Consider the following 13,407-nt stretch of genomic DNA (forward strand, 5'->3'; position numbering starts at 1 on the left):
TCTTCTCCCCGCTTCGCTTTCTGCCCGGGAGCGGGGATCGGGGCCGCCGCGGCGGAGCCCGGAGCCTCCTGGAAGCCTCCTGCGCCCGGGCTGGGCTCCCGCAGGCCCCTGCGGCTTGGCTTGGGCATGGTAGAGGGGGGCTGCAGGCCTGGATCCCAGGGGCAAGGGCAGAATGGCTGTGGCTCCCTTGCCCCCTGCGCCCGCCGGTGCCCCGGCTAAGCACTGCCCGGGCGCTCGGACCCCCTTGCCCCCCCCAGTGTGGAGACCCAGCGCCTCCTGAGCTGCTTTCTCAGCCCCCGGAGCCTTGCAGCAAGTGGGGAAGTATCCTGGGCTCCCCACGAGGCTTTCCCCAGCCCGCTTCGGGCTCCAGGGGTCCACTGCCGGTCCCTCCCTGCCGCACTGCTCCAACTTGTGCTGCTGTCTCACGTCGGGGGGGAGCAAAGAGCCTCGGGTGCCAGGAACCTGGAAATAGCCCGACCTCTGGGCCCAGGCAGTAGCAGGCGCATGCTGCGCGGAGCAAACGCAAGGCGGAAAGTTGGGTGATGTCATTCCTACCCACGAGGTTGGTTCAGCGCTGGAAGGACTGACTGGGAGGCTGGCACCTCCGGTACTGCGAGCTTTTTCCGAGCCGGGCTTGGGAAGCTTGGGCAGGGGGTTGCTACAGGTCACTTCCAGCCCTGTCCTTGTTACGATCCCGCCTTGTGCCTGCTCTGTTCTGACTGAGCTCCTGTTTGCCCGGGCTTCGCCGCCTCCTGCACGTACAGGCACCGCTGAAGCGTCAGCTTGGTGGCAGGATCAGTTGCAGAAGGATTTGGGGGCTGCTTGCCTCTGTACCAGCCCCAGCAGCTGGCTGTCGCCCCTCCCCAAGGGAGCCCCAACTGGGAAGGGGGGATACAAACAGGGAAAGAGGGGCGCAGACTTGCGTCGCTGGGCTGAGGATTTGCACGTGCATTTCATCGGCTCTGCGATTCAACCCGACCACGCAAGCCATGGGCACCCTGCACTGCTCTCAGCTGTAGATGTGGAAGCACCGAGCCTGCATATTTGGATGCTTGTGCTTCGTTTAAACCGGCAGTGCGACGTGGCGCAGCCCGTGGGGCCGTGGCTGGGGCGGGGGGACATCATCTGGCGGTTCCCAAGCCTTTGTTCAGAGTAATAACGCTGCTTGTTCGGGGCGCATCTTGGATCGTCATCTCTCTCCACACCCGAAATGGGGAGGGAATGAAGAGCATTGGGCAGCTATCGGGTGGCAGGCTGGGTTAAGTTCAGCGGGGCATCGGTGCCATCTGTATCCAGGCTGTTGCAGCCTGCTCTGCACCCCCCTGTATTGGCATGGGCGGTTGTCCGATGAGTAGAGCTGATCACTGAGCACAGCAGGCAGGAAGGTCTAGTGGAAATGATGGGACTGTGAGAGGAGGGGACAGGGTGCGATGGCTCCAGGGTCCTTCCTGTGTTCCTACATGAGCTGTTTGGAAGCCCTGTGTCTTGCCCTGGGCTAGCAGGTCCACATTTGGTGTGTCCACAATCATGATACAGTGTTCGGGGCTTGGGGCCTTGGTAGAGGAGCCCTTTTGGCACCTCTTTCCCCTGATAGCAGGGTCCGGAGGGCTGTGATTATCCTGTTTGGTTGCACATGAACTTGAGGGAGGGGGGCGGCAGAGGTGAAGGGGATACCCTGGGGGCAGATGGACCAGCTGCTAACTGAGCTGCTGGCTTTTGCTCCCCTCACAGAAGGAAAGCAAAGGGAAGCTCTCTGTTTGCAGCAAGCTCTGCTATGCCATCGGCGGCGCTCCCTACCAGATCACCGGCTGTGCTCTGGGCTTCTTCCTCCAGATCTACCTGCTGGATGTGGCACAGGTAACCCTTCCTCGTGGGTTTGCTTGCTGGGGGTGGGGGGTCTCAAGGAATGTCTCTGAAGACAGGTGGAGGCATCTTTTTTCCCATGCGTTTCTCGTGCCTTCACCAGCTGGCGGGAGGGTGTTAGTCTCTTGCCCATGTTGAGGGGGCCCTAACTGGCCTTCTGTTTGCCCATCGGGCTGACAGCTGCTTGCTCCAAAGCAGGGCAGTGGATGCCTAGAGAGGGGCCACCAGTGACGTCTGGCTATAACTGATGGGCTCCCATCTTCCAGGGAGCGGTGTTGGGGACACGGGTGTCTCTCTGGAGGAGGACATGGCTCTCATCTCCTGCCCGCCTGGACGGAGGGAGGTGGTGTGCTGGGAGATGAGTGCGGGCTGCCCTTGGTCTCTAGGAGCTCGCTGCTGAGTCACAGACCCCCGAAGGGCATTGCCACACCGTAACACTCAGGGTTACACGAGCCAGGCTGTGGTGGAGCGGGAGACCTTGTTGTGAAACCCTTGAGGGGTGGTGGGGGGAGATGTCCCTCGACAGAGAGAGGTCTCAATGTCACAGTCATCGAGTTCAGTGCCTGGAGGGGTGTAGGTGCTGGAAATTCAGCACCTGAGACCAGAAACCCCAGCTGGTGTTTTCAAGGTGCTGGTAATTTGCCCTCCAGGAGAGAGGCATGCTTCTGATGCGATTTAGAGCCAAGCTGGCAACACTTAGCCCTGGCTTCCAAAGTCTCCATGCGTTGCGTTCCCAGCTCTGCAAAGCTTTTCACTGCTCTCCGCCTCAGTTTCCCTACCTGTAAAATGGGACCATACCACCCACCTCTGGGACTAGTTTGGGATCCTCTAATGACCATGCAGATGAGGAGGGTGGTCCTCTAGCACCTCTGGTGATAGTGAAACCAGCAGCAGGTGCTTGCATTCCTTCCTACAAGTACTGTGATGAGGGAAAGATGGCTCTCACTGGTCTTGGCTGTGTAGTACCTTCTGGGAGGAGATGGGGTGGAAGGTACTGTTGGACAAGGTGACGGCATCTCCCCCACCTATGGTCCAGCTGTGGCTGGTGGCAGGGTAGGTGATGAGTGAGAGCCGGGGTAAGCTGCGGCCGCATGCTTGGGATGTTGAGCCGATAGTCATTTCAGTGTCAGGAGCCTAATGTGCAAGGGTTCGAGTGGAACAGGCTGAAATCCTGCCGCCAGCAGCACTCGGTTTAACCCCCTAGAAAAGGGCATTGGATGGACGACTTGCCCTCTGAACTACCCCGGGGAGAGGCATGAGCGTGTCCTCCAAACAAGTCTCAACCTGACCATTGGCTCTTTGGTGACACCATTTTCCCAGGCAGACGGGGGCCTGGCCTGCTCTGGGACCACAGGGTCTCCGCCTTCTCTACAGGTGAATTCTCTCCTCTCCTCCCCATTGCAGCTGGATCCTTTCTATGCCTCCATCATCCTGTTCGTGGGCCGAGCATGGGATGCCGTCACAGACCCCATGGTGGGCTTCTTCATCAGTAAGACCTCCTGGACGCGCTTTGGACGCCTCATGCCCTGGTAAGAGAAGCCGGAGGGATTCTGGGGTTGTTTGGGCTCCATGGGGGGTTCTGGAGGCCCTTCTGGAGGCAACTTAGGCAAGGTTAGACAGTGACCGAGACGGGAGCAGATCCCGAAGCCACACCTCTGTGCGGGACGTGATGAAACGAATATAGCTGCCAGTTGAGTAATCCACAGGTGGCCCATCCGGCTGCACAAGGGTGATGAAAAAGACCCTGGAGACCAGTGGGGAACTCTGAAGCGGGACTTCCTCCGCCACGGTAGCGGGGAAACCACTTGACGTGGGGCTCGGTAAACCAAGCCACTGAGAGCACTGTGGGCCTTGCTTTCTGGGAAGCTGGCCTCATGCAGCCGAGTGAGCAGCACCGGTGTCCGTTGTGCTGTGTGTCTGGGGCGTGCAGGCTGGCGCTCTTTGGCACTGAAAGATAAGGGAGCCCGTTTCCAGCGGTGGGCATGCTGCCCTGCTAGGGGAAGCTTTCTAGCAACTCCTTTCCTCCCCAGTCTGTTAATCTAGAGGTGTTTGCTTCCCCCGGGCCCCCCTGGGGGCCACGGCTAGCTCAGAACCTCGGCCCTTGTAGCACTCGGGGTCTGACTTCTCTCGTCTGTATTGCAGTATTTGCTAGGGCAAGTGTTCGAGCACCGTGTGTGCCAGGCCTCTAGACTAGGGGCAGTGGGGTCCCAGTCAGGGCTCAGGACCCCATTGTGCCAGGTCCCAGGAAAGCTCAGGGATGCGGGGAGACTCCTAGCTGCTCTTGGTGCCTGGGGAGGTACAGGCTGGGCTGGGGGGAGCTGTGAGACATGGAAGCTGGGCAGGGGACTGGGTCTGTGGGATGTCCCCAGTCTGAGCTCCCCTGGCAGTTTCCTGCATCTCCACTCACCAGGGGAAGGGAGGTCACGTATCTGCATGCTCCCAAAAGCTTCTGGCTGTGGAAAATGGTGACTCAGATGCTCCGCTGTTTGCAGACCTGCTTGGCTCATCCACATGGTGCTGAAAGCCCCTGACAATGATCTGTGGGCCGCTGGGCTCTTCTCTTGCCCATGGGGCTGAAGCAGCCGTGGCAGGGGGTGGTCTTTGGAGCCCAGTCTTGGTGCGTGCATCCCTTGGCAGCCTGCATGTGCCAGAGGGGGTGGGGATCCTGGGGGCGTGCTGGGTGTTTGGGAGTCGCAGATCCACTTCTTCCAGGGAGACTTGAGCTTCTCCATCTGCTCCAGGAAGCTGTTTGAGGCTTGGGAAGGTGGGTGGTGGGGAAAGGGGCTGGTAGGAAACAGATGATGGGTGGAAGGCACCAACCATGGTTTCTCCTGTCCGCCCCCTGCCCTCCACTGGGCTTGGTCCTTCCGGGGACACCCGGGGGCAGCGACTGATCCGTGACCTCAAACCAGTGGAACTGAGCACCGAACCGGGCCAGCTAGCTGCCCACCAGTGCCATTGTCCCCATGGTTTACTCCTACCCATAAACTGCTGGGAATCAGGTCCTGTCTCCAGCCTGGCTTCCTTGGGAATGCCGAGAGCTGTCAGTCTCCAGCACAACAGGTGGCTTTGCAATCCTGCGCTAGGGCTAGCAGTGGGTGGGTGTGCATGGCTGATGCACAAGCTAATCCTGCAGCTGGGGGGGAAGAAGGGGGATCTGCTGGAAATCACATGACCAGCAGCTGCTCCAAGTGCATGTCTCTGGGAGGAGAAGGCCGCCGGCTGTGGGGGCTAGGCAGGGAGGCTGTCCCTTCTTCCCTCTCCACAGCAGAGCCCCCAGTGCTCCTTGAAGTGAGATGCATCCAAAAGGTGCAGGGGTGAGCAGGACCCTGCTGACCCAGGATGCTGGGGGCATGGCTACAGCATCTCCCCTCTGGGAGGCTGGTGGCTGGCAGCCATCATCTTGCAGGGAGGTCTGTGGAATGGGCTGGCAGAGGGAGACCCCCAAAGTGCCACCCACATGAAGCATTGGGGGAGGAGAGCTGCTCTCCAGCTGTTGCCCCGAGAGGGGACATCTCTGGGTGAGGATAGAGATGCAACCATAGGGCAGCATGAGGGAGGTCTAGACTGCCTCTGCCAAGCTGCTCAAGACGCAGGCTGGGTCCCCAGCCCTGTCGGGATCCCTGACGCAGTAGGTGGGGTGGAGAGGGAGAGCTGGAAATTAGAGGCACCCGCTTCTTTCACCGCAGCCGGTGATTATAGCTCTGCTCCTGGGGGTTTCCTGGAATAGCCGTCATGAAAGCTGCGGTGTTCTGCTGTGTTTAAATCAAGCTTCAGGCATGAGCCCAAAATAGTTCCTCTCCCAGATGTGTCGTCTGCAGCATCCCCCAGCCTGGGGGTTTGGCACGCTGGGCAGTGCCGTCTGGGCACACTCCAGGCTCAGCAGGCGGGGGCTGATATTCCACCCCCTAAATCGCTTTGTCCCTCGCTCGTGTGGTATAATTTTGTGGCGTTAAAGCTGGGGGTGGGGAGTAAGGCCCCGAAGGTCTCAGACCCGTGTGCTACCCACCCATTCTTGCACCGAGCCTCTGAGTTGGGGCACCCCAGCCCCTTACTGCACAGAGGGAAGCAGGGTGCTGAGCCATCAAGAGAGATGACTCCTGTTCGCAGCTTCAGTGCTGCTTGGGCTCGGCCCGCTGCTTTCCCTACACATCGCCTCCCATTGATTTCACTGGGGCCAGCTGCAGTAAGGCCCAGTGTGCCCTAAGCAAGGATGGCAGAAGTGCAGGACCTGCCTGCCTCAGTTTCCCTACTTGGCAGGGGAGTGGGGGGGTTTACACTTGCTGTTCCTGGATGCTGAGAGCTGCCCTCCGCATGGTCAGTGACAGCTGGCTCTTGTGTTCACAGTCGCCCATCACCTGGGTTCACCCACTTTTGACCCCTTAGCTCTGAAATGGTGCTGATTGCCGGCAGGTACAACCCTTACTTCTTGGGGCCTGAACTGTTCAGTCTCCTCTTAACCTAGGAACGGCGACTTCTTGGCTTGCGCCCCTGCCTGTCCGGCCGTGCCAGGCCGGTGTTGACAAAGGGCAGCGTCGTGTTCCTTGCGTCTCCTGAGCCCGGGATACACAGATGAGGCTGCAGGTTTAAAAGCTGCTCCTTTCCCCTGCTACTCTGATGTTGTTCGGTGTCTTGCTGTGCTCTGCTCCCCCGGGAATTCCCTCCTCTATCAGATCCAACCTCCCGTTCAGCCTTGCCCTGGTCTCTGACTTTCAACGCTTCCCACTTTCACTGCTCGGTGCCCCCCACCCCTCGTGGTTTCCCCTTGCAGATGACTCCAAGGTCCTGTCGTCTTGCCAGCCCACGGCAGGCACTGGGGAAGTGGCTGCTGGGGCAGGAGGAAGCCGTTAAACCATAAGGAATGGGGGTGTGTCGCGGGGAGGAACACACCACCCCGGTGCTGCCAATGGGGAGGCAGGTGGAGCGAGCGCTGAGGTCTTGGCATCAGCGGTGCCAAACCCCAGGTCATGGGTTACTACAAGTCAGACTCCTGAGAACCACGTGGCTGGGCGGAGGCGGAGGAAAGGCTGAGCCAAGCGTTAGATTCCTTAACTCAGGCAATGCACATGGCCCTGGGCTCTGGGGTGTGCCTGCACCAGCAGGTCCCCTCGCGGGAGCCCGAGCCCCTGCTGTGCTGCTTGGGTGGCCTCCGTGAGAGGGGATGGGTGTATGGGGGGGATGCAGACCCAGCCTCGTGGCACCCTGGTAGTTTTAGGTCTGCATAAGTGTAAGCATCAGGGGATTTTGAATGACTCAATGTACAACCGCGTCTGCATAGTGATAAGAAGGGGTTGGGAGGGAGGAAGGGCATGTATACGTCTGCCTATGCTCTGGTCTGCTGCATCCGTGCCATGTCATTGGCCCCTTTTCCTAGGAACAGTCTTTCCTTGCGTCACGGAAGTGACAGAACCGCAGAAAAATGCATGCTTGTCAAGCCAGACATTGCTTTCCTCCCACCCTCCACTTCTGGTTGCTGTGTTGTGGAGACGGATTAAGTTTCTCACGCGCCAAGAGTTAAATTTAACTCCCTGCCTGGTGGTGTTAACCCAGAAAGGCAAGAGATCTTGCTCTCCTGTGCCTGTGGGGAAAAATAAATCCGGCTCCTCTAGCGCCGTTCTGGAATTGCCCAGGGCAAGGGCATGGTCCGGTGTGCACACAGTCCAGCACGAGGGGGGTCCTGGGTTTCCAAAGGCAGCATAAGCCTTAGGATCAGGTCCTGCACGGAGCTGATCTAGCCATCCCCGTACCATGCCGGACCCGGAGAGAAGCAACTGGTTTCCTGCTGCCATCCCTATAGGAACGGGAGCAGCTCTGTCCTCTCCCTGGGCACCGGATCCTGCGTGCATCTTGCCAGTGGGTTACCGCGATGTTCCCTCGCCCCTCCGTATCCAGCTGAGATCTTGGTGCTGCCCAGATCTTGGCCCAGTTCCTGAACTCAAACTGGGTCCTCCCTCCCCTGCCCAGTGGGGAGAATCCCACCCCGCTTCCTCCGGGTGGGTCTCCAAGGGGGGAATTTAACCTCCATTTTATTGACTGCTGGAAGTGGAGGCTAGCCTGAAATCCTCCGGAGGAATTTGGCCCTGGCTACAGCTGGGCCTTGGGAGGATGGATGGGGCTGTCAGCCACGGGGTGCTGCCAGGCAGAGGGGGGGGCTTTTGCTCTACCACCCCCTTCGTCCTGCTGCTAGGGGTGGGGGGCACAAACTGGCTGGCCGTGCAGCCCTGCACAGATGGACAGACCGACCTGTGCTGGGACCAGCGCTCCCTTCTCTTCGTTCTTCCCATTCCTCATACCTCTCTAAAGTTTCCCACCACCCTCTCCCCTCTCCCCACCTCGGGCAGGATCAAAGGAAGGAGCCTGCTAGTCTCCCTGGCTGAGGGTTAACCCTTCCTCTGCCACTCCACAGCCTGGCTTTGTTGGGGAAATGGGCTCCCATGAGAGAAGGTTTGGAAAGGGCTGTGGTGTGCTGGGCCCTGCCCTGGGATAGAAACCGGAGGGAGCAGACTGGTGGGGGTAGAAGGAAGCTTTGCCCGGCTCTTTCCCTCCACCCCACGGTACTTCTTCCAAAATGTTTAGCCTGGTTGGGGTAAAGACTGCTGGATGAGCCTTTGCATCGAAGGGCTTGCAGACCGAAGCACGTGCATGCATTCCCAGCTCCTATTAGCTCTGCCAGCCCCTCTCTAGTCCAGACAGACTGTTCGCTTTCTCATCCCGCTGCGGACTGGCGCCCAGCAGACAGACTTTCTTTGGGAGGATTTGCTGTCAAGGATCAAAGCCTTTCGCTCTGTTTTCTCCTCTCTTCTACCCTGAATGACCTGGAGCTCTGCACTTTCTCATGGCTGAATGGAGCATGGAGGGGGATGCAGGGCCAAGAAAGGTACTGCGGCACAGGCCTTGGAGAGAGCTGGCAGAGATTCAAAGGGGATTTTCCAAGGAGCTGGAGGGAGTTAGGCACTTGAATTCCTGCAAACTTCAACAAGTTGTACCCTGCTGAGCTAGGAGCTGCCCGTCGGGGGAGATGCTGTGTCTGCCAGGCTGGGGCTGTGGCTACAGTAGGATACTGGGCGTCCTGAGTCCAAGCTGGGCTTTTGCAGTGTGGGGTTCAGCGATCTGTGCTCTAGGGGCAATTGTGGAAAGCAGGTGGGAGTTGAAAAGAGAATCGCGAAGGTCAGGGTGGGCCCTGGGGAAGCTGCCCTACCAGCCCTGCAAGCTCCTACCTCAGCCTGTGCCTGAAAGGTTGTTCCTGATTAACTGGAGCAGCCCAGAAGCACTGCTGGGTCTCAGGCTTTCCTGGCCTTCCCTGCCCCTAGGCAACATGTTTTTGTGGCCTGGGGCTGGTTTTTGGTTTGGCTTCTGTTCCAACCTGAGCAGCAGGGCTTTGCCATGTCCTCCCAGCTGATGTCCCCAGGCTTGGCTCCTCGGCACTCATGCTCTCTCTTTCTCTCTTAACCCCCTCCCATAAGGATCATCTTCTCCACACCATTTGCCGTGATCTCCTACTTTCTGATATGGTTTGTGCCGGACGTCTCCAGCGGTCAAATGATGTGGTATCTTCTCTTCTACTGCATGTTCCAGACCCTTGTGACGGTGAGCGGTGCCATTGCGCACACTGCTGGGCTTCCCGGGTCAGGGGGAGGGAGAGGGGCAGCCCAATGGTGGAGCCAGTGACTGGGACCCCAGTGGGAGGTTTGGTATAAGCTGTGCTGAGAGTGGCATGCAACAATGGGGAAGAGATCATGGGGTACAGACTATTGCTGGACCTAGATGGAATCCACTGGCTGTGCTGGACTCCTGCAGTCCTCCTGAGCTGGCCTGTGCCCGTGCTGGCTGCTGCTCCAGTTCATGTGCCTGGCATGAGTTCTGCCAACTGGTATTGTCTGGTAACAAAGAGTTAACCCTCTCTCCCCTTGCCTTGTCTCCTTGCAGTGCTTCCATGTCCCCTACTCAGCGCTGACCATGTTCATCAGCCAGGAACAGAGCGAACGGGACTCTGCCACTGCCTATCGTAAGAGCCTTTCCCTCCTCCCTTTGCAGCCCCACTGACATCCTGTCCAGGGCCCACATGCAGTCCCTGACATCAGTGCTGTGGTCATGTTACTTTGCATGCCGATTGCCAAGACAGTTAGATTTTCCCCCTTGCGTTTGCTGAAAGCCATGGGACTCTTCAGTCTGGAAAAGCACAGGCTCAGGGGGGACCTGGTGGCGGCCTATCAGGATCTGGGGGAACACCTGTTCACCAGAGCGCCCCATGGGATGACGAGGTCAAACCATCATAAACTTCTCCAAGACCCGGTTTCAGGCTGGACATAAGGAAGAAGTTCTTTACTGTCCAAGTCCCCAAGGCCTGGAACAGACTGCTGCCGGAGGTGGTGCAAGCACCTACTCTGGACTCCTTTAAGAGGCAACTGGATGTATATCTTGCTGGGATCCTGTGACCCCAGCTGACTTCCTGCCCCTGGGGCAAGGGGCTGGTCTCGATGATCTTCTGAGGTCCCTTCCAGCCCTACTGTCTATGAATGTCCTGTCCCCCCTGCATGTGCAGGCATGCATCCGTGTGTGTGATCCCTACAGGACATGTGCAGTTGGCAGGTCACGTCCTCACCCAGAGTTGGGGGTGTATGTGCAAGCCTGAGCAGCCTGCTTGAAAAGGGTGTCCAAGCTCTTTGCTTGCATCCTGGATTGCAGCTCTTGCACCCTGTGTGTCCTTGTCCCCAAACTAGGGGGCCCTTCTAGATGCCCCAATCGAAGGGTTTTGTTGAGTAGCCTCATTTGAATTGGCAGGAGTCTGTGCCTAGCTGAGGCCTTGCCCACTCTAGGGCATTGCCACATCAAGAAACCTGGACTGGGTGCTCTGTCTCCACCCTTGCTGCTAGCCTGCACCCCCTCTCTGCTCCTCAGTCTCCCCATTGGGGACTTCTCCCTCCCAGGAGCATGGGAGCCGTGTTCAGAAAGGACTTGGAACTGAACGGCGCCACAGGAGAGCAGCACTGCTGTAGGCAGATCTTCTGCCTCTGGCTGCCCAGGCACTGCGCACAGCTTGATCCAGCTTGGGCCTCTTGCCTCCAGACGAGCTGATTTTTTTTTTTTTTTTTTGAAGCCCTCTCCCTGCCCCTATGGGCCTGAGCCCTGATGCTGGCAGTGCTGTGATGCCATGTGTGGCTCCTCTGTGCAGGTATGACCGTGGAGGTTTTGGGCACAGTGCTGGGCACAGCCATCCAGGGGCAGATTGTGGGCAAGGTGGACACCCCATGCATCCACAGCGAAGAAAAGGCTGGGATCAACTCCTCAGTGGCCATGGAAGAGGTGAACACGACCCACGACACTGGCTCACTCACGGACACGGTAGGCCTGCTGCATCTGGGCATCCTGCCCCTACCCCACTCCCATTTCCTTCTCCCTTCATCACCCTTCTCACTAGAACTCCTCCAAACTGCTTCTGCAACAGAATCCGATGTCAGGTGCTTGCACGACATGAGGTTTCTTAAGTCCTCCAGGCCCACAGACGCCTCTGTAGTCACTCGGGCATCTCATCCCTTTGCCATCCTGGCCTTTGCTTCCTCATGAGCGCTGATTGCAGAGCAGACACCAGAGGAGGCTTCAGCACGATCTGGGGTGGAGAGTGGGGCTATCTCTGCAGGCTTGACTCTGCTCCATGGGCCATGCCTGGCCTGTGGTTGCACAGCACAAGGGTACATCAGTCTGGGGTCCCCAAGGGCCATGTTGGAGTGCCCACAGTCACTGGGGTCCGTGTCTGTCTGTCTCGTGCAGAAGAACGCGTACATGATCGCAGCCGGCGTCATTGGCGGGATCTACATCCTGTGTGCCGTGATCCTATCGCTGGGCGTGCGGGAGCAGCGAGGTGAGTTCAGGGTGTGAGCTGGGCAAGGCTGAACGGGCTTGGTGGGGTGCCAGGGATGATTTCGGTGCAACGTGGCAAAGGTCATCATGCCTTCCTGAGAGGTACGTGTGCCGGAGGCTACTTCCTGGCTCCTGTTGGCAGAAAACAAGGGACACAGTGGGGACGGGAAGCTGCCTTGTGGCATGGGGCTTCTCGAGGGGGAGCAGCCCTCACTTGCGCTGGGTGATGCCACACCAGCTAGTCAGGAGGCGCCGGGGCTGCTTGCTGATGAGTTGACCCCTTTCAACGGGGCCCATTGTACTCCAAAGGCCTTTTGACTGGAGTAGCCCTTGAAAGTATGTGATGTATGTGAGCTCCCTTAGTACATACTGCTGATCAAAGAGCCGCACCCCTGGCTGCCTGCTCCCTGCTATGCTAACAACGCGTGTCCATGCTAGCCCCAGAGAGCCTTCTGCAGAAGCAGCGTCGAGCCTGTTCCAGCCGAGAATGGAGCACTTGTGGCACAGCTAAACGGGGCAAAGGGGGCGCAGGGCTCCTGGGAGGCTCTTTGCTGAAGGATGTACATCAGGGGTGGAAGACATCCTCCCCTGGCATCAGTGGGTTCTTGCCTTCGTTTCCTCCTCCGGTTCTGCTGGGGGCTGGGAGCTCTCACTACCTTCTCTCTCCTTCCATTGTGGTCTTGTCGGCTCCTGCCTCTTAGTAAGACACTGAGAGGGGAGCAGGAGCCCTGGTGATGGAGAGAGAGCAGAGCCTCAGATAGACAGCACCCCCCCCGCCTCTGTTTCTCATGCATCAGCCTCCAGTGGAAAGGCACCTTGTATTGCGGGAGAATCTGGAGGCTGCGTTGCTGCAGGATGCTGGGAGGATTTGCCAATTGTCTGGCCTTTGCAGGACAAACTTTTCCCTGCCTGGTTTTGCCTGGCAGATGTCTAGACTCCCATATGCCAGCTGGACCTGAGATTTCTCTGTGGCTGCTAGGGTAGCGCTGAATGGGACTTCTGTCTGAGCCCAGCTGTTTTTCATTGCACTCTTTGCAGGACAGTTGCTCTGGACAAGGATTAATGCTAGTAAAAAGCCCTTCTACGAATGCAGCAGGGGTATGGGGGCTGGGGACTCCAGTATCTTGATCCCCTGCCACTGACTTGAGGTGTGTGACCTTAGTCAGCACACTTAATGTATCAGGGCCTCTATCCCCCCATCTGGAAAATGGGACTAATAGTGACCCACCTCCCAGGGTGCTGAGGATGGATGCCCTGCAGCATCCAGGAAGATCAGTCTGTGGTTGGAGGGAGGTGCTGTTAGCTGAGATTCTCCCAAGAGTGAGGCAGGCAGGGTGTTTCTGTATGCGGAGTAGAGCTGTCTTGACTCTTCCCAAGCCATGGGCACACAAGAGACATGTTGTAGCCTTTGTGGCTATTACTCTAGCCTGCCTTAAATGTGTTTCTCTCTGTGTCTAATCACCCACCCGTCCTGCTTTGCTTCCCAGCAGCCTCTGAGCTTGAGTCGGATGAGCCCGTCTCCTTCTTCCAGGGGCTGAAGCTGGTAATGAACCACGGTGCCTACATCAAGTTGATTACTGGCTTCCTCTTCACCTCTCTGGCCTTCATGGTAAGGGACCCCGGAGAGCAGGAAGGCAGCTGGATGCCCAGGGGCAGCTGGAGCGGGAAGGAAGCGCACGACTTGCA

General features: G+C 58.3%; 1 protein-coding gene across 2 annotated transcripts in view; it reads left to right on the forward strand.

Annotated features, from left to right (window-relative positions):
* Positions 1-1,773: 1,773 nt before the first annotated feature.
* The window catches only part of MFSD2A (major facilitator superfamily domain containing 2A), a 30,174-nt gene continuing 18,540 nt past the window's right edge, over positions 1,774-13,407 (forward strand). Inside the window, exons 1-7 of one of the 2 annotated variants that reach the window (XM_019512379.1) lie at positions 1,774-1,857; positions 3,268-3,392; positions 9,327-9,450; positions 9,790-9,868; positions 11,036-11,205; positions 11,632-11,722; positions 13,212-13,285. In XM_019512379.1, coding sequence (XP_019367924.1) covers positions 3,334-3,392; positions 9,327-9,450; positions 9,790-9,868; positions 11,036-11,205; positions 11,632-11,722; positions 13,212-13,285 — 597 coding nt within the window. In that variant the 5' untranslated portion in view covers positions 1,774-1,857; positions 3,268-3,333. The remainder of the gene's footprint in view (positions 1,858-3,267; positions 3,393-9,326; positions 9,451-9,789; positions 9,869-11,035; positions 11,206-11,631; positions 11,723-13,211; positions 13,286-13,407) is intronic. The other variant, XM_019512376.1, reaches the window with a different exon arrangement.

The sequence above is a fragment of the Gavialis gangeticus genome, unplaced genomic scaffold (genome assembly GCF_001723915.1).
Source record: "Gavialis gangeticus isolate Ggan-Ray unplaced genomic scaffold, GavGan_comp1, whole genome shotgun sequence".
Lineage (NCBI taxonomy): Eukaryota > Metazoa > Chordata > Crocodylia > Gavialidae > Gavialis > Gavialis gangeticus.